Source organism: Anoplolepis gracilipes, chromosome 3 (assembly GCF_047496725.1).
Source record: "Anoplolepis gracilipes chromosome 3, ASM4749672v1, whole genome shotgun sequence".
Classification (NCBI taxonomy): domain Eukaryota; kingdom Metazoa; phylum Arthropoda; class Insecta; order Hymenoptera; family Formicidae; genus Anoplolepis; species Anoplolepis gracilipes.
This window is the reverse complement of record NC_132972.1, coordinates 14,901,444-14,925,610: the sequence shown is the minus strand read 5'-3', so window position 1 is coordinate 14,925,610 and position 24,167 is coordinate 14,901,444. Positions and strand designations below refer to the sequence as shown.

General features: G+C 31.5%; 2 protein-coding genes across 11 annotated transcripts in view; one reads left to right on the top strand and one right to left on the bottom strand.

The window, feature by feature from the left end:
• Nachra3 (nicotinic acetylcholine receptor alpha3 subunit) overlaps positions 1-14,334 on the top strand; it is a 75,816-nt gene extending 61,482 nt beyond the window's left edge. For 8 of the 9 annotated variants that reach the window (XM_072889340.1, XM_072889339.1, XM_072889342.1 and 5 more), the window contains 11 exons: positions 1,173-1,312; positions 1,682-1,726; positions 5,182-5,291; positions 5,400-5,580; positions 6,388-6,503; positions 6,855-7,023; positions 8,831-8,967; positions 9,340-9,498; positions 10,557-10,739; positions 11,358-11,574; positions 11,923-14,334. In XM_072889340.1, the coding sequence (XP_072745441.1) occupies positions 1,173-1,312; positions 1,682-1,726; positions 5,182-5,291; positions 5,400-5,580; positions 6,388-6,503; positions 6,855-7,023; positions 8,831-8,967; positions 9,340-9,498; positions 10,557-10,739; positions 11,358-11,574; positions 11,923-12,120 (1,655 nt within the window). In that variant the 3' untranslated portion in view covers positions 12,121-14,334. The remainder of the gene's footprint in view (positions 1-1,172; positions 1,313-1,681; positions 1,727-5,181; positions 5,292-5,399; positions 5,581-6,387; positions 6,504-6,854; positions 7,024-8,830; positions 8,968-9,339; positions 9,499-10,556; positions 10,740-11,357; positions 11,575-11,922) is intronic. The other variant, XM_072889346.1, reaches the window with a different exon arrangement.
• Positions 14,335-14,726: 392 nt separating this feature from the next.
• On the bottom strand, positions 14,727-18,062 carry LOC140664310 (uncharacterized). Of its 2 annotated transcripts, none has more exons than XM_072889349.1 (6): positions 17,581-18,062; positions 17,201-17,493; positions 16,777-16,920; positions 16,589-16,703; positions 16,268-16,454; positions 14,727-16,187 (listed from the first exon to the last, which is right to left on the bottom strand). In XM_072889349.1, exons 1-6 carry the CDS (start codon positions 17,791-17,793, stop codon positions 16,054-16,056), a joined length of 1,086 nt encoding a protein of 361 aa, XP_072745450.1. In that variant the 5' UTR covers positions 17,794-18,062; the 3' UTR covers positions 14,727-16,053. The 2 variants fall into 2 exon arrangements, with proteins under 2 accessions (XP_072745450.1, XP_072745448.1); XM_072889347.1 differs by having other exon boundaries at positions 14,730-16,187; positions 16,777-16,926; positions 17,581-18,061.
• Positions 18,063-24,167: the final 6,105 nt, after the last annotated feature.

Here is a 24,167-nt window from a genome sequence, read left to right as displayed (position 1 = left end):
TCGTTGAAGAGTGAAGCTTAGAATCGTGCCGGATATAGATAAATTATTATCTATTGTACACTTTGTGCTATTATTATAAATGTATTATAAATAAATGAATAATGTAAGATAATACAAAAACATGGAGGAAATTAAGCTATTTTTAACGAGATATATACATATATGCGTTTTTATTGCGATCGATCATAATGCAGTTTCCGATATAATCGTTCAATATAGATTGAAAATGGACATCTTTATTGAATTTTAAAACGTTCAGTTATTTCTGATTCCTTAACTATATTTCTTCAAGCAAAGGAAACGCTAAATAAGTAAAAAGATAGGTAATTAAACATTAACAAAAGTGAAATACGCTTTTCAAATCGCACTTTTGTCTGCTTCTAAGATTAATGCGAACAATTTGTGCGCAAATCCAGAAGCTTAATATTTTATCTTGAAATTGCAAATGAATGGAGAACAGTTCGGGCGGTAGCGCGTATATCCAGTTCGTAGTTCTTGGTCAGTGTGTTGGTGTTTATAATGACGGCAATACTTTATGTACTGCCGTATGGCAAAGGGTTAAATATGCGCAAAGCGGAATCCACACGGCACGCTCACATGGGCACGGATAATGGGAAAACTACGAAGCGGAATTACCGAGCTGTCCTGTTACGTGGATAAACCATCCACGGCTGTCTCTCTCTTCCTTTGATATCTGCCCTCGGGTATAAAATATTTCCCGCTTTTCCTCTCTCCGCGTCCCTTCGGAGCTATGTTTTCGCTTCGTTTATCGGTAACCAACTGTCCGTCGCGATATTAGTCCTAAACTTTGCACTAGCAAAAATAACAAAAAGGAAGAACCTTTGAAGTGACAATTAAAAAATATATAATAAAAATATAATACATCCTTTTTTTTTTCTTATAAATATATTTTAGAAATGAATTTAAAAATTATTGTGTGTACGTAAAAATAAAAATCAAGTATTTTCGAATTATCATAATCATTCATACAGTAATATTTTATGTTACTGTGATATTTTATACACGTACTTTTAATTTACTTTAGTGCACAATTTTTTTTTTTTTTTTTTTTATGAGATATTTAAGATCAAAAGAGAGTTTCCTATTAACTTACTTTAGTACTTTTTTTTAAGCACGTAATCAAGTTTAGGATACGGTTTTTGTATTTTCAGGATGCTCAGGAAATCCAGACGCGAAGCGATTATACGACGACCTCTTGTCAAATTACAACAAGCTGGTTCGTCCAGTGGTCAACGTCACAGACGCCCTCACCGTTAAAATAAAGCTCAAGCTTTCGCAACTCATCGATGTGGTAAGCAATCATATTTTTCTTTAATGTTATTTATGTAAAAATACGAAAAGAAAAATAGATGGAAATTTCAAAAATTTTGAATACAAAATATATATTTCATATATTAAGTATTAACGTTATCATATATTTCAAATTATTAATATTAACATTATTATTTGAAAACTACATGATACTTTAGCTGCATATTTTGTACTTTATAATGATTAATATTGTTATAGTATGACAGATGTCGTGGACATGTATACATATATGTAATATATATTTTAATTATTTCGTATAAACATGAGATATATCTCAGCTTGTAACAGAACATTGTGGTATATTTTTAAAATAGCAGCGATGTATTTTTACAAAATTATTCTCTTACAGAATTTGAAGAATCAAATCATGACAACAAACCTCTGGGTCGAACAGGTAATATATTTTGCAATCATGTAATAAACATTGAAAATTATAAAATATGGTTGAATGCATAAAAATCTTAAATAACAAAAAATTTATATTGTGGTCAAAAATAGCAATTATTGAATATCGATGCACTACTTTGTTTTCAATATATTTTTCATTTTCCACAAAAACCTCAAAAAGCAATTATATGAATAACTTCGAAATAATGTGGCAATTTTCTATTACATACTGATAACTTCGAAGTCCGTTGAAAATTCTACCAATGGTGACGAATCGTTATCCAGATGGAAAATAAATATCCGCAACGGCCTCTGTCGATGACACGTTTTAACGCGCACGGATTTTTGTATGCGTACGGACGCAGAAACGAAGATCGGACAGAAGCTTCCGCCCGAAAAGCCAGAAAATAACTCCGGTGAACCGTGCAACCCACTTTCAAATGCTGGATTACATAAGATAGATAGATTCGCCATGTGTGCGCGACCGTTTTTCTCGAGATATATATGTTGGGTGAAATAGGTTCGTGTAATAACGCGACTCGCGACAAAGAATCGGATTATTAAAGGATATGTATCTCGTAACACGCCGTTACAAGGCGTCATCTGATAAATTTGAAGATCCTGTTATGAACTCGAAGAAGAATTAAACAGAATATTCTATATAATTATATATGAATTTCTAATTGCAATAATCAGAGAAAAAAAATGCACGGAATCGTAATTTGGAATTTCAATATACAACACACATACATATTTTCTTTGCCGTAGTTTTCTTGTCAGATACTTGTTAGATATCGAGACTTTTTAATATTCTATAGTTGAAAAACAATCAAAAAAATAAAATAGGACGAATAACGAGATTGGTAATAGAAATAAAGTTCGAATAAATTGAAATTCATACTGAAATTGAAACATAACAATTTTATTACAAATTTCGATTTATCCTGACTTTATTTCGAATCCTCGATAGTTCGTATTCCCCTCGTCGAGTTTTTGTTCGATAATCATTGAAAGAAATATTAATCCAAATTAAAAAAATTTAAAAAAAAATAACACGATATTTTTAGCTGCGCAGTTTGATTATATCGATGAAAGTGACGAGATAATCTTTTGATCCATATCAAAATTAAACTTTACAAACTGTTACGGAAATTCTCCCGATCCTGCATCTGGCGACTTCTGCTCCAGTTCATTATACGTGTCATCCAACGGAACCTCGTCGGCGCGTGAAAGCACGCCAAATATTAGTGTTACGTGGTAAACCTAAGCACATCGTTGATGTTCATGCATACATTTCGGAGATTCGAAAAGTTACCCCGTGTTACCAGACGGGAAGTTCAGAATATCTCCCACTGATCCGTCACGCATTAAATGTTATCGCAAAGTTTGCGCACGAAAATGTTAATTTCGCCGCGATTTATCGACGCGATTAACCGATTCGTGTTGGCGCAACTTATTGTTAGCCGAAAATGTCCGCATTGCGAAAAGCGTGTCCGCCGATTTCGTAGAACGACTGATATCTTTAAACGTAAATATCCTTATTACAATAACGTACATCGTTAAACGTTTATAATAATTCTCGCTATACCTATGCTCTTTGTAGAAGCTCGTAATAACATTATCGATCCGCGTAATAAATTCCACAAGACAAGTGTCATGTCGTATCTGTCATAATTTGCGTTACGTTTGAATTGCATTGAAACCGATATCGCGATTGCAATTATTGTAGAAAAGTTTGTTTCATCCGAGATCGATACAAAATATTGTTACAAGCGCGAGCCGCTCGGTCTCCAGTCTACGGTTAAATTTGATCCCCGACTTTACGGCAAGTCGGAGCTGCAAATATCGAGGATCACGAAGATTCCACCGTGCGCCACATTTTGCGATGAATATTTAATTAGTTACTTCGCAGCAGCACTCGCTATTTAACTAAGCGTTACCTTCGGTTCAAACATACGAGCAAATTACGCGCACACGTCATATCTGGTTGTATGTAACAGCATAAGTAATATTCTATCCGGTAAATATACACACTGTAAGCGGAGACTTCGGCTTCGTGCTAATATTCAACATGCACGCATAATCCTATGTCTACGCCCCAAGGAAGTGCATTTCCAGTGCGACTCTAATATCGGTGAACATTCCGCTAAATGGAAAGGTGCCGGTAATAAAAGCAATCCTGTCTTTGTTTGCGCGCAATGTGCTCGTATCAAAGTTCTACAAGATGTTTCTAATAAATATGCGATGCGTTGGTTATGAATTTTTGAACAATTTTTTCTCAACAGTAACATCGAGAAAAGTCGACGGCACAATTATCGAAGGCACAATTTTGAAACTATTACTAATCATCTTTAAATTTAAAAATATTAATGATTAAATATTTTATTTAAAAACTCAGAAATAAAAGAATTGTTCATCAATTACTTTCAAGTTGACTTTGATGAGATATTAATTCAAATCGTAATTGCAAAAAAATAGAAAATGTTACAATTTTAAAAACTGCAATGATTTTCCTTGTCATTTTCATGAGAAAGGATTGATTTATTCGAATTCGCGTCCAAGAATCCGTCAAATGAAAATTTTGACCCATATTTCTTAAGACTTTCTTTATAAATGTTGGACGTCACGGACGAAAATATTTGCTTCTAAATTTTCACAATACGTAATGAGTATGATATTAAATGTTTGTCTTAAGCATTCTTTAATCTTATCGTGATTAAACGAGTTTTTGATCATTTACAAAGTTGAATAAATCAGCGATGTAGAAATTTTTTAATAAAGCGCGCGGAATACAATTTTTAATCGAGCAGACTAGACGAGCAAAAGAGAAGAAGTTTGGTGCACCGTATGCAAATCTTCGCGTTTCAGCCTTAACTCTCAATGAGGAAAGTTGCAAAATATTGCCTCGGTGTCACGGTATAGTGTTCGTAAAGTAATTTCAACCTGATTTTCCCGATACGATGATCCTTTGTCGATTTCCATTTAAATACATGAAGTAGGATAGTTAAATCTGTTGAATAAATCACGACGAATTTAAAAGAAAAGTATTTGCATTACACATTTACACGTAATATAGAATCGTAAAAGGTGTAAAATAGTTCCGCGATGTTTATTAAACGTAATGAGATTAATTTTGCACTTTTAAATAAGGAGAATTTTCGATCGGACTTATCAACGAGTTTACCTATAATGATGTAATTGTCGATAATTTAATAACGATTCCATGTTTTTCTTACACAATTATAAAAAATATCGCGTGCGCGAGACTAAAGATATTCTGTCAAGAACAAATAGAGATTGTAATATAAAAGAAAAGTTGTATTCAACGCAAATCGAAGGACGATGAAATCCAATGTCAATTCATATTGTCAATAAGAGAAAAAGTATGACAATAACGTAATAAAAAACATGATAAAATAATGGTAAAAGAATAATGCGATAATATCGATCTTCTGTTTGCAGTCATGGTATGATTACAAGTTGAAATGGGATCCGAAAGAATACGGTGGGGTGGAGATGCTGCACGTGCCGTCAGATCATATATGGAGGCCCGATATAGTTTTATACAACAAGTAAGACCATTTCCCACGGCAATTGTAATCCGTTTTTCTTTCTCTCGTCTATAATATTTAAGCGAAGAACCGTGAATTCAAGAGGGAATCATGTGTTACGTTCGACAGCGCCGACGGTAATTTCGAGGTGACGCTGGCGACAAAGGCGACTCTCAACTACACGGGTAGGGTCGAATGGAAACCGCCGGCGATTTATAAGTCTTCCTGCGAGATTGACGTCGAATATTTTCCTTTCGACGAGCAGACATGCGTAATGAAATTCGGCTCGTGGACTTACGACGGCTTCCAGGTGAGAACAGTTGGAGGATATCTTCTGTGAATGTTTCGGAAAAAAAAAACATTTTTTCTTTTATTACCTAAATCGACGATCTTTAGAAAGTTCGTTTGCATGAAAGATACTTGCGACAATTTTTGCAAAATTTATTATTCAATAATTAGACGTATGTTGTTCATTTTTCAGAGATATTTTCTCTTACATGACACCTTTCTAGATATTTGATCCAATTAATTTCGGAGATTCAAAGATCTCGTTTTTTGATGCAACATAAACATCACGAAGATCTTGTTAAGGCGATCATAAATATTTGAAAATGACAATTGTGACTTTTCTAACACATTACGACGAAAGTATGTATTAGCGTCGTCGGTTATATAGACTCTGTACGTAGCGAGAGATCATATTGCTTGTTATCTTTTTTTTTATTGAGCAAAATGTCGCTTGTTAGAGACTCACGTGCGACTTCACAATCGCGAGTATAAATGACGACCGTCGCGAAATATAAACGAGTCGTCGCGATAGAACCGATAAGGGGTCGCCAGACGAATTGTCTGACCTAAATATTAAATGTTATTTAAAGAGAGCTCTCGGCGGAGTGTCTCTGCGAGATATTACATTATTTCACTTTACATTAATGCTTTATATACATGCTTGGTTGCTAATTTACATTATTCAAATATCTCGTACCGTTAATAATGTACGTGGACATAATTTTCATCGTGGAAAAAAAGGGCGTAAAATATACAAGTGTCGATTAATTAGAAATTAAATCACGCGATATCAACAATGCATTATAAATTTTAGTAATTTACTGTTAAGGTCGATCTTAGACACATCGACGAGGTCCGAGGCAGCAATGTCGTCGACATCGGCGTTGATCTGTCGGAGTTTTATACTTCCGTTGAATGGGACATACTAGAAGTCCCTGCTGTAAGGTACGTATAATGACTTAATCATTTTTTTAAATCTTTTCCTAAATTATTTGCATTTGATTGTCAAGTACACTTGTCACTGATATATATATATATATATATATATATATATATGGTTATAGCGTTCTATTAACAGATTATAAGGAACGATAGAGAATTGGACTTTATATCGTGCTTCAAGTGTTATTTTTTAATTTAGAGTTTTAATATTAACTTTATTAATAATTAGCATTAATATTAATAACACCTCGACTTTGGTCCTGGATCGAAGAAGGTTGTGAGAAATATATGAGATATGCGATTAATGTATAATATCGATCGTTAAAGCGAAACGCGCAAATGTACGTATTGCAGAAACGAAAAGTTTTACACGTGTTGCGACGAGCCTTACCTCGACATCACCTTCAACATCACTATGAGACGGAAGACTTTGTTCTACACCGTTAATCTCATAATACCGTGCATGGGGATATCGTTCCTCACGGTGTTGGTGTTTTATCTGCCAAGCGACAGTGGAGAGAAGGTAATTAATTCACAGTCGAACGCTATTAAAATCTATTCCTTTTTCAATTTTATTTTATTTCATATATTGTGATGTGTGTGTGTGTGTGTGTGTATATGCTTCATACAATTTATCTCGCTTATGTTTTCCTTTCTTTATATTAAGAAAGAATTCCTGTCGAAAAATTGCTTCAGATTCTTGAAATGGTACAAGAATGAAATAATTTATTTTAGGAATGTAATAAAAAAATTAATTTAGGGAGAAAATATTTTATATTCGGCTTTTATATTCGGATTAAAAAATTAAAAAGAAAATACTGAGTATAGCGTAATCGTTCTCTCTTTATTAGCATTTTATTTTTAAAGATTTCTAGATATTTCAATTTAATAGTAAAATTAAAAATCAATTACGTTTCCATGTTATCGAATTAGATCAGAATAAAACTTATGTAATCTAAACCGCACTCGACTTTCTCGTCGTGATATACTGTATTTTTAAAAATGATATATATTGTAAAAAATCAATTTTGCATTGAAGTACATGCATTTTATTGACTTATTGTCAAATCAGAATAGAACAATTTAGTTCACGCGTTATAATTTAATTCACGATCGATTTTTATCGTCACATTTCTCTTTACACCTTTGAGAGGCTCTTTGCTTCGGCAAAGTTAAAGTTCAAAATTAATTTTGCAAACGCAACAATCTGACTCGATTAAATCGGAATGGTATAACTCGCACTCATTACGATTTAATCCGCGATCGCGAACCTTTGGCCGATGTTACACCTTTAAATTCCCCGTGAGACTTCGGGCATCAATATATCTACGCTTAACGGCTTATATAATTCAGACATATTGTTCCACTTTGTCGTTGGACGGAAAGTATAGAGAGATCCTCTTCGTGGCGGAAGGGTTGAACAAGCGGGGAAAAGGGAGAAAAGGTTATCGGGTTGCCGGTCGTTTAACAATCGGTGAATACGCAATGGAAATACGAGGAAGACAGAGTAAAGCAGCTTTAAACGTGCCTCGTATGTTTAGCGCACAGAATCAATGCGAAAGGACGGAAAGATAATATTCTCTCTATAATCGGCTCCATTGCCTTCTAAGAGATTTGTAACTCATATCGCGCGTCGCCATTAAATTCTCCTGTTTTATATAAAATAATGTGACAGTTAATAAAAAACAATTATACTATTATATACAAGCGTTTAGAATGTGCTATGCATTTAAGAGATAAAGAGTCAAAAAAATATTTTGCTAATAGATTTCTAGATGTCTCAATTAAAATTTATCGCTACTTTTTGTATCTGTTAGAATATTGTTTGTCACGTGTAGAATTTATAGCAGCAATATTCTAGCAATAGAAAATTTAGATCCTATTGTCAAATATTAATCACAAATATAATTGTCCTTGACAATAGGCCCTAAAGATAGGCATCACAGAAAAATTTTCTGTCTATTGTAAATTACACTAATAGTACAGATATAAATTCTGTCTCTGTCATTTAAATATTGATTAAGCGCAAAATATATGCAGTATCACAGTATTTGCTAATAAAATTTATCTGTTTTAGTTAATTTTTTACACCTAGAAAATTTTTGTTCAAGTTGCAAGATCATTTCTTTTGAGTGCGTATAAGTTTCCAACAAAAATCTAAAAGATCTAAAGATTTAGATTATTGTATTATATAATTTCGCTTTTTTATATAAATACATATTTTTAATATTTAGAAAACACATTCATAAGATATCTGTAAGATTCTCAGTATTTTCTGTAGATAATGTAATTATGTCATGATATCTCGAGAAAATGTGTTTCTCTCGTAGGTCAGCCTGTCCATCTCGATTCTATTGTCGCTGACTGTGTTCTTCCTTTTGCTGGCTGAAATCATCCCGCCCACGTCGCTTGTGGTACCGCTCCTCGGTAAATTCGTCCTCTTCACTATGATCCTCGACACTTTCAGGTATGTGGTAGATAGCATAGTCACCGTGACTGGAGGATACAATTGTAACAAGAACAAAAGTGACGTTTGATATAGATATGTATATATCAGACGACACATTTGTTAAGTTAGCGACATTATTTTAACACACATTAATTAAAGTAAAAAAGAATTTAATTCTTCTTTCGCTGATATATTGTATTATTTATGATTTTATTGTTTTGACTGCTTTATAAAAAAATAAAACTTATTTATATTATTTAAATTTATAATTAATATAATTACACATATATATGGAATATATGAAAAGAAAGAGAGAGAGAGAGAGAGAGAGAGAAAAGAAGTATGGGATATTTTTTCGATATATTTTTTAAATTGTTTCTTGTTTTACAGTATATGCGTAACAGTGGTGGTTCTCAACGTTCACTTCCGTTCACCGCAAACCCACGTAATGGCACCGTGGGTCCGACGCGTGTTCATCCATGTTCTGCCAAGGTTGCTGGTAATGCGCAGGTATAATACGCCATCGCAGAGAACCGATTACGATTCCAGGCAAGATATATTCTTCCGGCATTTGTGACCCGGTCATTGGAATCACGCCAGAATGGGCATTAAAGCACTTCATTAGCGTTCCCCAATGCACGTGACGTTAGTGTCACGCCATACCTGCAAGCATTTAACCACGGTGCATCGCATTGCATTGTGTATGCTGATCTTTAATCGCATCTCCTCGCTCTGTTATCATACAAATAAAATTTCCTGGTTTCTAGCGAGATTCTATCGATTTTGTTGGACGAAACAAGTGTTATTCATGTCATGTTATTATAAAGTATAAAAATTAGTATCATTATACATTCAAATGCCATGTAAGTTTCTTGAAAAATATATATATATGTATATATTTTTTTTTGTAATTAATATTATAAATTTAGAATATAATATAAAAATTATTACGGGTTAAATCTCTTTAATGACACCAAGTAAGGAAATTAAACTTTGACATGTCACAACTTTCTTCAGGAAATTTATTTTATGATGTATAAAATATTTTTAACATGTTATCTCACGTGATACTCTCATCTTACATACTTATACAACACGCAACATTAAACATAATGCTTTATCGATACAGCCGAAGGCACTATCACATGACTACTCTCTGTATTACTATACTATATATTGGTGTGAAATTGTTAGATTTATTGCTTACGGTTTAACATTTTAATGATCATCTCGAAACATTTGCAACTCTGTCAAACTAGAAATTAAAAGCATGTCACGAATATGTGAGCTAAATTTTACAAAACAATGACTCATTTATCGCTTTATAAGCTTTGAGCTTAAAACTGTTATAATAAAGGCAAATGATGATTCTGTTTAATTGTTCACAGAAAAATTATCGGCTTCCGAACTATAGATATAGAAAACCAATTCACATGCGATTGAATTAATTATCAAGAGCTTAGAAAATACGCGGAAAAGATGCGTAATGTCATAAACAATCAGATTGTATTTGAAAATCAACGCAATTACTTTAGTTCGGGAATCGAATCTGATAAAGTGGAATTGAATCTCCGTGTCAGGTAACGATATTGTTTTTTTTACTTCAGGCCGCAGTACCAGATAGACAAACGTAGCATGGGCGGGCATCATGGGCATCGCGTGATGGTCAGAACATGCAACGGGCTCGAGTTACGAGACCCATCACTGTTCGTCGAGTCCTCGGCCTCGGAGTTGGTCGAGTCCTCTGTTCTTTTTCCTAGTGTCGATTCACGGGATGAGCTGCATCCTCGGTACGTCTCATCGAGAGTACTCTCGGTGCAAAATAATACATATATTTTATACATGACGAAAAATGAAATATAATATTCATTTGACTATTATAATTTCACACTTTACATATGATACATATCTTTTTTACATCCTTTGTGATCTAAGATAAAAAAATATATAATAATTTCTCTCATTTCTACCTTAATAAAAATTACATATCTTTTTTAAATCCGATTTAAATCGATGTTACGCGAAACTGAATCAATCCAGACTTTTAAAGAAATAGGTCATACAAATATGTGCGTCGACGATATAAAATTCTTCATTATAAGATAATTTTTACAAATCAGTGAAGTAAAAAATTGCTCAACGAACCAATGTTATCTGTGAGGAGGCGCTAAAATATATGTCAAAAAATTCAGAGAAAGAGAATATGTCGAAACTATAACGCTGGAATGAAAAATACTTTCACGTATTTTGACATACTTCAAATTTGTTGTGGACGATTGTTAACTTATTTTTGCACAATAAATCGTCCTTCAATTGTTCATCAAGATTTTAGAATACTTCTTTATTCTAAGTGTTTATCTTAAATCCAAGTTCCACCATAGTTTTGCAACTTATGTGTATCTATTCAGGGAGTTGGAAGCAGTAAATTTAGGAAGTACATGTCGTATCCACGGTTCACCAGCGGCAACGACCGCACCACCACCGCCGCAGCTCCCGACAGAGGAGAGCGTCGACGCTCTCTGCAACACGCTTCACCATTGGCATCACTGCCCAGAACTGTACAAGGCCATAGAAGGCATCCGCTTCATCGCCGATCATACAAAGAGAGAAGAGGATTCCACTAGAGTAATTATATAATTTCGCATAGAACATTTAGCATACAATATTTTGATGCATCTAGAATACCTCGTGTGTAATCGGCATATAATACATATCCAGAGATTCGAAAAAACACAAAAAGTCCGAAAAATAAAATATTCCAAGCAATTAGAATACTTCAAAAATTTTTTGAATTTTTTTTTATTATGTCTTTTTTACAAGAGACGTTTGAAATATCTCTTATATTTTACATTTTTATTAGATATTATCTAAAAATTACGACACCTATGAGAAATATTGAATTTAAATAATTTGTCACTTCGTAATTAGCTTAGAAAAATGCGTTGACTAATATTTGTCATCGATGATTTGAAGGTCAAGGAGGACTGGAAATACGTCGCGATGGTGCTCGACAGACTATTTCTTTGGATCTTTACGCTGGCCGTAGTCGTCGGCACAGCTGGGATTATATTACAGGCACCGACTTTGTACGATGATCGCATCCCCATCGATGTACGACTCTCCGAGATCGCCTCCACCACTGCCAAGCCACACATCGTCACGAGCCTCTGAGGGACAATTACTAATTACGTTAATGCCGCGCGCGTAAAGCCATATGCGAACACATATATAACAATCTATTACGACAAATACGGCTAACGAAACGTATTAACGTCCGAAAGAGACTGAAGCCTCGCCAAGTCTTCAACCTTTGCGTGAACGTATATCGTTGCGTCGCTGCCGAACAGAGAATTCTTATTATTAAGGCACAATATGTGTTCTATACTCCTCTCTCTTTCTCTCTCTTTTTCCCTCCCTCCCTTCCTCCCTCCCTCCCTTTCTCTCTCTCTCTCTTTCTCTCACTCTCTCTACTTCACTATAAATTCAGAATATTCGTTAATTAGATTTCTGTATAAGTAGATAAATTTTAAAAAATCAGAATTTTTCTGAATCTATAGATTTCTGATCTCGAAATTGGAGATTGATTAACGATCTTTGCGATTTTCTTTGCATTCTTTTCAATTATTCAATAATAACATATTACTTGTTTATGAGCGAGTTATACTTGCGCCGATATATTTATTAATTATAAGGACCTATGTGTAGGGGATAGTGATCTGCAGTTATATCCGTGCGTTAATTTTGTCGTCTTAGTAAGAATTCTCGAACTACAGCGGAGAATTAACTTTTTGCGCAAAGAAGGTGTTAAGAAAGGAGTATCACGACAACAAATATGTCTCAACTATTTGCACGCTGATCGCGTTTGATTCCGTGTAGCACATGGACGGTGTAAGAAGTTCATAATGTATAGATAATATACAATCCGATGTATATGCAAGATATATCTTCTTATTTCTTGAATTAAATAGGAAGGGCATTCAAGTTGCTCAGGTTGATAAAGTATACATTTATTTTTTGCGCGGCTTAATCAGATCTATTTTTAAATGTGTTAAAATATAAAATTTTTTATTTTGCAAATTTAATGTTTGCACAATTATCGTCGACTAAGTTAATTACCACGAATTTTTTAGGAGACTAAATAGAATCTTTACTTATTGTGTATACGATAATACGAAAATAACAATAAAATTCGAATAATAAGAAGAATTTATCTTAACGTCATCGGATTCAGATGCGGCCTGTGTTTCGCGACTAGGGAATTATATTGAAGTTTAATAAAGGAAATGAATATATATAGTAGGTAAAGGGAGGATAAACACGTATATACTGTAGAATTAATTCAGAAAGATCTTAACAGTACGTATTTCGTGCCAGTTGTGTTTTTGAAACGCTTTCGATAAACATGCTAGCATTTATTAATTTATTTTGTCAGTATATATTAAAGGATACTTTGAGAATGCGAAAAATTCGAGCAATAAGAAAATATACCGAATACATTGCCGCATAAATTGTTTTCGTACAAAAGATACGTTTGCGAATATAATAACGGAAAAAAGAAATAAATAAATATCGGGAGGCGAAGGATCCAAGTGGCACGAAATCGTACGAAGCCTGTTGCAGACTCAGGAACACACAGAAAATAAAAAAGGAATACTACATTTCCCAACACACTACATCGAGCCTGTAACAATGGGGCCATATTTTCACAAAGAACGAAAGTGCGTGTTCTCTCGTATTAAAAAGTAAATAAAAACTGAAATTCTAAATATATCTGCATCGATTACACGGCGCAGAAAATAGGTTGGGCCTAAAAGAAAGGAAGTTTAGAGGACTCAACTTTTATTGCTCATAATGTTATATGTTTGTAATAAGAGTAACTTTCGTAATTATATTTGTTCCAGCACCACATACACCGATACGGTCGGCAATTTATTAAACGGATTTGACGAAATATGATATGTATATATATATATATATATATTATATACACGATAGCGAGAATTGTTTGATAGCGTTTCCATGATTTATTGTCTTCCTACAATAGCATTAAATTCCAATTCGTTTCGTCATCGGCGATCTGCCGTTATCCTTGCCAAAAAGAGAAAAAGAAAACCGTAAATACTATGATCGATAATTTATTATTAGCGAAACACACATGTAATCGGATCATGAGACAGTAGTTCGCCGTGTTTGATACTTTGTACGTTTCGATATAATTTAGTACGAAAAAAAAGACTTTAGATTGTATATCGGCGCGATTAAATAAATTAATTATAGATAGATAATTTACGTGATGGATGTAATTTGTAAGTTTTATTAACCCTGCAATGTGATGTATCATTTTGGAATCGAAATATAATAATTTTGTCGATAAATAACATAAACCTATATAATTTTCTTCATCATATACAAAAGTTTCCTTCAAGTTTGTATTATTTTCTAAATTGTTACTATTATATTACATAATTGTGTTTAGGTAAGAGAAAAAAAGCAAGTGTAATCAGAGAAGATGCCATTATTATTTTAGCAATTATAATATTCTTCACAATCGCATGAAACTAACATAATAATGATAAACTGTTTAATAGATTCATCATTGTTGCTGAAATAAATTTTAATATATATATATTTTTGTTTTTTTAACTTAGATGTTTATTTTATTTAATTAACAATGCATGAAGTTATCAATTATAATTGCGTAAGAATAAAGATGATTATATTTTATCGAAATAAATATAATATTAGCTAAAACAAGTTGCATTTCTGATCACAATATAAATTCATAAACATATACCTATAAATAATCCATATGCAATATAAAACAATATAAGCTATTGTGTGTATCTATAAGAAATCTACATTTAACTTATCCGTAAATTATCGTCGTCTTCATTTTTATTTTATAATACATTTATCAATTTAAAAATGATAGGACAATATCTGAATTATCCAGGATTAAAAGACAATGCATTTACATATATTTAGAAGATACACGATATTTAATTTAAATAAATTGTTCTTTTTATATAAGAATAAAAAAAAGTAGTACCGGATAATATTCTGCTTTTAAGGCAACAACAGGCACAACAGTTCAACGAAGTGCGCAATTTGAAATTAAATTAAGTATATTTCTGGTGTTATCATTGAAACTACTACCATAGTTTTGTTGTTTAAAATGCACGTAATGCAGTCTGTTTGCGTTACATATTCCCTAATTACTGCCATAAACAGATATGATAATTTGAATGGATATCAAGTTCACTGTGCGTAATCGAATTTATGATGTGATCAAATCAATCCATTATTGCGAATTAGAGACGCGATATCTCAATTTAGTCAAGCATATAACCCATGATAAATACATAAACGCATAACACAATTTTGTATTAACAATATAGAGTTACGTATGTTTAGCTTCACAATTTTGCTACTTGGAATTTACATACACAATCATATTCCACAAAAAAACGTGTATTTAAGTCCTGGATAGGAATGCCATTCGATAATAGATATATTGTGTATTACATATGTGACTAGCATAAATCCTTTGAGTTTTACCAACAAGGCAATTGACGAGATATATAACATTATTTTCAAGTATTCCTAAAAAAATGCCTTTGACTCTATTATATTATTAAGTTATATTTAGTTTGTCGTTGAGATTCTTTATTAAATTATAAAGTTTGATTGAATTTTCTATATAAACGAATGTACATATACGAAATTCTTGAATAAAACTTAATTTTTGTATAAAAACTATATTATACAGTCTTGTGTGCATTATTCTTGATCTTTTTTCTTTTTCATTTTGAAGAGAAGATGCAATTTACTCACTTAGTGTTCCACTAATTATAATTATATAATTATACTAATTGATAATTATATACAAATATAACTATATATAGATATCCTCTCAATAGAAAATAATAATTATTAAAAATAGTATGCGCAACAATTTACACATAATTCTAAAAAAAAATTCGTACGACTCGATGTTTTAGACATCACAATATTTACTATGCTTTTGTCGTGTAAATAAATTCGTCTGAAAGAAGCTCGTGTCTAAGTTCCGCAAATGCTATTTTTCAGAATTATATAAATTCGCTAATTCTTCGCTAGCTCATCGTTTAACATATTTGTTTCATGTAGTTCTGTTTCTTTAGAATCTTCTGTTGATATATCTACATCGTCTTTAGCTTGTCGAATCCTTTTAATTTTCTTTTTAATCGCCATTGCGCCTGTTTATACAATTACACATTATCCAAATTACAATTCAATTCAGATTTCAAACGAAAAAATAACGAGCATATATACTTACAAACTAAAGTTTGCCATAATTCAACTTTCTTTGCTGTTTGTGAGGTTTTGTTATTAAATTTCTTCAAAGATTCTTTATGCCTTTTATGAATACCTGCTAATTCAATTGCTTCTTGCGTGGGTGGTGGAAATAAGCAAATTTCAAGCCAATGTGTAGCTTTTGAATGTCCAATAAGTTTTAACCATACCTAATTGCATATTTAAATTAACATATATGTAGCTTTCTTTTTTTTAAATATTTGTTTATAATTTGAATTTATAATAACTCTTAATCTCTCGTTATTTAAGACAGATATTTAAGATGTATATGAAATACTCTCACCGAATCTAGGCACTCTGCTGTAAACCAAAGCCATAAACCAGGTTCTCTCTTTGCATATTCAACTTCTTCTGACCAAAGCATATATGTAGGCACATAATATAAGTACAAATATATCCTAAACAGAATATTATTAGGTTTATTGTTAAATAATAAATTTATATTATATAGAAATTATAATGTGTACTGACCAAGTCAGGCAGTGGAATAAAAATAACAGCTTGCAAATTGGTCTTCCAATAGTTTGAAAAATGCATAACAGGATACGACAAACATTAACTATCACAATATCAATAGTTTTGTATATTAGAAAAGTACTTGTAACTGTACACCACCTATAACTGTAAAATATATGTAAAAAAGAAATATATATATTTTTTTAATTGATGGAATCATACAAAGCATATATATTAATAATACAAAAAAGTAATAATGTCAATTTTCAATATAATAATATTAAACTAAAAGTCAAAGTAAGTTTTCGAAATTTATTAAAAGTCTTCAGAATGATTAGTAAGCAGAAGAAACAAAAATAAATATGTAAAAAAATAAATAATCAGAAAAATATCATGTGTGAAGAAAATGCTCATTAATTATAAGATGATAAAGGTTTACTTTTGCTGATATGGATTCAAGATGAAAGATGCAAAGAGTAAGTTTGCACAACCCTTCATCCAAGCACCATAGCACAGTATATCAATTCCTGCTTGATGAAAATAAAAGCTTTTGTGTAATGCAAGCCCCAATTCATGATATGTCATTCCTAGTTCGTGGGGTGCAAAATTCAGGATTTGCGTAGCTGATGACTTCATGTAACATACACTACCGAAACAGAATCCACAATTCCATGCTGCTTTGATTATCCTACTTCGTTGTATCAATGGAAAGCGCATACGCCTGAATAGGGACTGTCGATAAATAAATATATAAATATCAAATACATATATATCTCTAACAGAAGATACACAGTACAACATTAACATGTCAAAACTTACATTAAGACACTTCTCGTATAGTAGATAGAGTATTACCCAGAATAAAATAAGATATCCCACAAGCACATCGGTGTCCCGTACCTTTGTGTCATTTGGATAACGTGAACCGATAGCTTGCTTGTTCCATAAATTCGGTAAGAAAGGCAGAAAATTCGTTGGATCGAGCAGAGAGTACAGACCAACAGCCCAATTACTTGCGGCTTGTTCATACATATTGCATACTTTTTATTGTCTGATAGACCGTAGTAATAATATAGCAATATTGACAAATATGTGACAAGACAATAGCAGTATTATAGTAGTTTTATAATCAGAATAAGAACACTTGAAAAATTTATATTTTACTTCTTCTCGTTATTATTCATTTCGCTTGTATATTTATATATAAATACGTATGTATATATAAAGAAAAGCCTAAAACAGGCCACGGTGCCATTTTTGACGTTTTGTCGCACTAGTGTCGCATACATCTAGTTTATAACCGAAACTACATGTCCACTTTCCATGATGATAAAACAGTCATGGATGTAGCACAGACTTGTACCTGAACGGTTGGTAAATCATCTCGAAAAAACAGACATATATGTATATACTTATTAAATATTCTCTCTCTTGTAACTATTTAATTATTCCTATATATTACACGTGTAGTGTTTATCTTTTTCTTTAAAAAAAAGAGAGAGAGAGAAAAGAGAATATATATAATATTCTATTTCTTTATTTACTCTCTCATATTATTTTTATTAAAAACGATTATATTAAATATCATTTAATATTTTTATCTATTACAAAAATATTTTTATTTTATTTATTATAATATTTTATTTTATTTCTATGTCACATAAAGAATTAATTATATTACAAAATAGTATACGAAATAATATACAATATAATTTAAAATTTAGTACAAAATAATTTTATTATACGAAAATATCCAAAGTACACTCAATATCAAATTTATAGAACTTCTTAGATTAAACGTAGCTAATATAGTTTATCACAACCAATTTCGATTATGTGTCTCTCAATTAAGAAAACCTAAAATTTTAATAGAATTTTTGTATTATTGTACGTGTTTTTTCAATTTTGAGTAATTTACAACAGATTCTTTTTACAAATAAATATACAATAAATATTTTATACATATTTATATATATAATGCAACTTAATGTATTTTATACTAATAACGTTATGTTTTTCATAATTTAATTAAATTTTTAATTTTTGCTTAATAACCTTTTTTTATAATTATTTTCTTAATTTTTATACACAATTTATATTTATTTAATTATATTTTTATTTTTCTAAAAAAGTATTACATTTTTATTTTTTTCCTTAAAAATAAATTTAATTGTAGGTATATTAAATTTTATTTTAATTTAATATAATTTATTTTAATTTGTACTTTTTTATAGCTTTTTGAGCCCTAGCAAATCTAGCTACCCTACTTATTGCTGGTTTCAATAATAACGTTAACAAAAACCCGTAATAAAGTGAGATTTGGGGAGTCTTAAATTGGCAATTCGCGATAACGCGAGATTTGGGGATTCGCGATTACACATATATTTTTTACGCATTGACCACCAGTATTGACCACATATTTTTCAAGCCAGTTGAACCTACCTTTGTTGCTCCTGGCCATTTTGACTCACAATCAATTTTCTACGAGCCAAGGATTGAGAAAGAAGATTCTCTTTCTACTGCCGGTTAATAATTATCGCCGGCAAATAAGCCGACTTTTATTTGTTTAGAATCGTTTAAGATCGATATTACGATCTTACAATAGTACGATCGTTTTTTTGATACGTCGTTCAGTTGTTAAAAATCACAAAATACAAATATTCATATATATGTCAAATATATTGCCACGCGTAACATGCAAACTCTCTGTCAGCGGGTCAAAAATCTGTGTCTTTAAAATTGTTTAATACTCATATATTTATATATGAATTATATGAAATAAATTCGAATTATTTCATGTATGTCTTGCATGTAATATTGTAATAAATATCATGTATTTAAAAATATTTTTCCTTTTTCTTCAATTTTTATATACAAATAGTATTTCTATTACATATAATACATAATAAAAGTTACAAAATAACAAATTAAAAATTTAATGTTAAATTTTATCTTAGAATATAATAAAAGAATAAAAAGAAATTTTTTTATGAAATTTGCTCAGAGAGCCATACACGTGGCTATCCCGCTGTCCGAGAGTTAAAACAACAGATTTATCAATTTACAATTTACAAAATCTACAAAAATATCTACACAAATCTGTTGCTTAAAAAAAAATAAAAGCTTTTTGTCACTTACCAACATTAATGCGTAACAGCGGAGTTGTTGATATTGAAGCTACTTATCTGTAACATACAAATATAAAGTCCAAATTATAGCAGCGCTTAAAATAATTAATATTGAAGAATTTATTATAATAATAAGCAGACATATAAATATAGAATAATTTTATAAATTTAAAAAAATCTATTTTTTAAATAGAAACTTTTATAAGATTTATATAAAAATCTTTACTTCTGATTTCTCTTGTTTAATCAATCAAGTAAATAAACCGAATTAATTTGTGTAAGGTATTTATAATAGTTAATATACAAATAATATTTACCTTAGGGTTGCTCCACCGGTGCAGGATACCTCTCCTAGGTCTCCTCCTCCTCTCAAATGTCAGGGTTGTCAGGAACTATTGTTTTATACGCGCGATATACTTTTCTTAATTTGTTTAAACCGCACAAAAGTAAAATCGCGCAATATTTTAAACCGTACAAAAGTAAAAGCGCGCGATAGTTTGGACGGCACTCCCGTATCTTTACGCGCAATACTTTGACGGCACTCCCGAATTTCGGAACGATCGAACATCCCATTTCATCACGCATGAGAATTATATTTGGAGTCGACAAGTCGGGTACGACCAAACTCCAAACAAGAGTTAAGTCCAAAGCGGAAGAGGGCGAAAGATCAAGGGAATCGATCGCGAATGGGGCTCGCTCGATTCTCGTTCATGCAGGTCTGCATCTCAGACCGACTCAAACTCATTAGGCACGATTTCGGATGAATATGTGTCTATAACACAGACAGTCCACATGATACGTCATAGGGCTGGTAGACGGATCAAGAGAGAACACCCATTTCATAAATGTTCGACAATCTGAACATTTATCAAATGGATCGGACCGCTTTACCGAGCGTAAATCATCACCTAAATCCTCCAGTCGACGTCCTCAATGCGATACTTATTGCTGGTAGACGGTGCAAGAAAAGGGACCCATCAATGATTTATTCCACAACAATCGATCGACCTCTAATCGATTTAGAACCGAAATCTGTTGTCGAAGCAGACCGTGCTCTCAACAACCGATTATCAAGCGTTAACGCAATATTAATCGCATGTTCATGTATCTTTCTATACATGAACCTACGTCTACCTACGCGGTCGGCATTTCACCTCAGCCGCGATACTGAGACGTGTAAACGTTGTTACCCAGTAAGAAATGATTGGAAAAATGTTAGATAAACGCCGATCAACGACATCGAATCGATATCTTCTTCAATCATTTTTCCCTGAAAAGCAACGCTGAGAGAATCCCATTTAATCGGCATCGAATACGATTCTCGACAACAATTTCGTGATCGAAATCAGGATATATAAACAAAAATACGAGCGCGATCGCGACGAAGCCGAGACGAATGTCAAAAACAGGGCGCTATATGTCACCAAGGTCGAATGTTATTTTATTTCGGAATCATTTTAGACACGTATTTTAACGTTAAGATTTATCGTAATATTCGTATTATTATTACGTACTGCGCGCTCGACCTCGAGGTGACCGAACGCAAGACGCACATGCCGGCGCGGACGCCAGAATAAAGACACGTGCGCACACTACGCCCGACTTGGGATGAATGACTCGCAACTGTCACGAGTCACGTACGACGTACGCAGCGTTCTCCCCTCTCTTACTACGCAGAGCGTGGCGTCAAGGAGAAGGGAGAGTATGCTCTCTCTTTTTCTCTCTCGCTCTCTCTTTCTCCTCGTGCCAAACATTAACAAATATGCATTATACTATATGTACATGATAAAATTTGACGCGTTCAAATATGTACATCAAGTGGTTTTAAAATGCATGTAAAATTCCTAAACTAAAATTATGTTATTATTTGATATATATTTAACGCGCTTTAAAGTGTCTACATGACATGCGACTACAAAATATAATGCGTAAAGTACTTTAACGAAAGTAGTCTTATAATAACTTGTTGTATATAATTGTTCGTGTACAATAATTCTATTTCATTATATTTATTATATATATATACGTTATAATGAAAATTATGCCAATGATGGTAACAATTATTTGTGTGAAAAATGGAAATCTCTATTATGAACACAAGAAGTATATGTATTAGACATACATAACTGACAATGAATGTAAAAATTGATAGTGAAAAATATATAGACTGCGTATAAATACATTTACTGAATATAACTATGCTATTATAGAAATTTGCCATATTCTATTAAATAAATATTCTTTCTCTCTCGTCGTAACTATTTAATTATTTGTATGTTACATGTGGTTTTTTTCTATCAGAGAAAGAGAGAGAGCGAGAGAGAGAGAGAGAGAGAGAGAGAGAGAGAAAGAGAGAGGAACAAATATATTGTGTGTGTGTTACTTTATTCTATCATTATTCCTAAAAATAAAATTATTAAATAATATTTTATATTTTAATATTTGTTACAATACACACACATATATATATATATATATATATATATATATATGTGTGTGTGTGTGTGTGTGTATGTGTGTTTATAGATTTTCTATTTAATTTATTGATTTATTTAAAATATATGAATTTTGATCTCAATTATTTAACTTATAAAAAAAATTTTAATAGATAATTTATATAATAACTGATAATAATAATATAATTAACAAATAAATAAAAAAATATTTGGAAAATTTAAATTATGAATGATGATCTCTATGAGATTTTTTGTACAATAATTATACATTTAATTAAAAATTATTGATTGAAATGAGATAAAAAATTATCTGACTTTATGTCGTGTTTAGTGTCATATTTTAATCTACAAAAATCGAACTAATCTATTAAAATTATTTTGAAAGCAATAAAATATGAAATATACAAGTTTCATTTTCTTTAGTTAGATGACATAATATACGTAAAAGATTAACTCTAATAACAGTTTTTCGAGCATGAACGGATTTTGGCTTAATCAATTAATAGAATCAATTATATTAATCACTATTTTATTGAATTCGAGTCTTTTATTTAGCAGAGACGATGCAATGAAAGACGTCATTATCCACTCTCGAAACGATTAAACTTTTGCTTCATTTGAAAACGCCAATATAATTATATTCTCAGTAATAATAACACTGCATAATAAAAGAGAATGTGCGTGCAAACACACACATACATTATACGCGCAATTGATAAAACTTAATTTGTATGTTTTCAATACGAATAATAGTTAAAATAACACAATAACCTTTTATATAACAATATATATCAATTAATGCTTATCTAATTAAATTTACTATACAATTTTAAATTTAATTTTAATTGCTTTGATAAAAAAGATACATATACATATACATATACATCCATATATAAACGACCATATTCTTGATCTACGATTTGTGGCTGTAGCACGGACATGAACCAACTGATTTATATCCGTGCTACATTCATAACTGTTTTATCATCACCGAAAGTGCATATGGCCATGCAGTTCCAGGCAGCTGTAAAATGGATGTATGCGACGCTAGTGTACAATATGGAAAAAGCGTTGTATAAAAAATGACACTGTGGTATGTGCGACCATATGATAGTTTGACAGTTCTTCGTTTTCTCAATCTTCACGAGAGGGTGCGAGTTTTTCAGCGGATCGCGGATTTTTCAAGCTGCGTAAAAACGACATGGTTGATGTAAAAGATCGAAAAGAAAAACTTTTAATTTTTTTTTTTAGTCAAAGTGCAAAGATATGTATGTATTTTAATATATTTTGAGAATTATCATTAAAAATTATTAAGTCTACTTGTTCGTTTAAAGATTATTAATCCGCAACTTTAAATTTATTTTTATTTTAATGGATATATCCTTGTATGCGAAAAAGCAAACAGTGGCGTGGAAATAATTAATTTATTACAGTTATAAGATTATATAAGTGCGCACAGGTTTTACAAGTATCTCGAAGATTTCGGTTATACAACCAGTTTAATATTATCACTGACGAGATAATAATATCTCGTCAGTGATACTACATATCTCAAAGTCTGTATCCTCTATTGAGATTATAATGTTTCATTAAAATTGAGCACTTTTCTATCAACATTACTATATCTATAGCAATATAAAGTTAAGATATAATTCGTACCGCCTATTCTTGATACAGTATGAACATTGAGCAAAAATTAAAGAATATTAAAATGATAGATGCATAAAGATAATTATTAAACGCTATTTGGTAAAATTGTACTTTTTGATCAATTTTTTAAAATTATTTCTCTATAGTACATGAAGCGTGAAATATTAATATG

What these genes read in the sequence shown, in the direction of transcription:
- LOC140664310 (XM_072889347.1), bottom strand. Translation starts at nt 17,793, where the DNA reads ATGTATGAACAAGCCGCAAGTAATTGGGCTGTTGGTCTGTACTCTCTG. An exon ending in TTATTCCACTGCCTGACTTG is followed by an intron (nt 16,704 to 16,776) that starts GTCAGTACACAT and finishes TATTCTGTTTAG; the next exon opens with GATATATTTGTACTTATATT. An exon ending in CAGCAGAGTGCCTAGATTCG is followed by an intron (nt 16,455 to 16,588) that starts GTGAGAGTATTT and finishes ATATGCAATTAG; the next exon opens with GTATGGTTAAAACTTATTGG.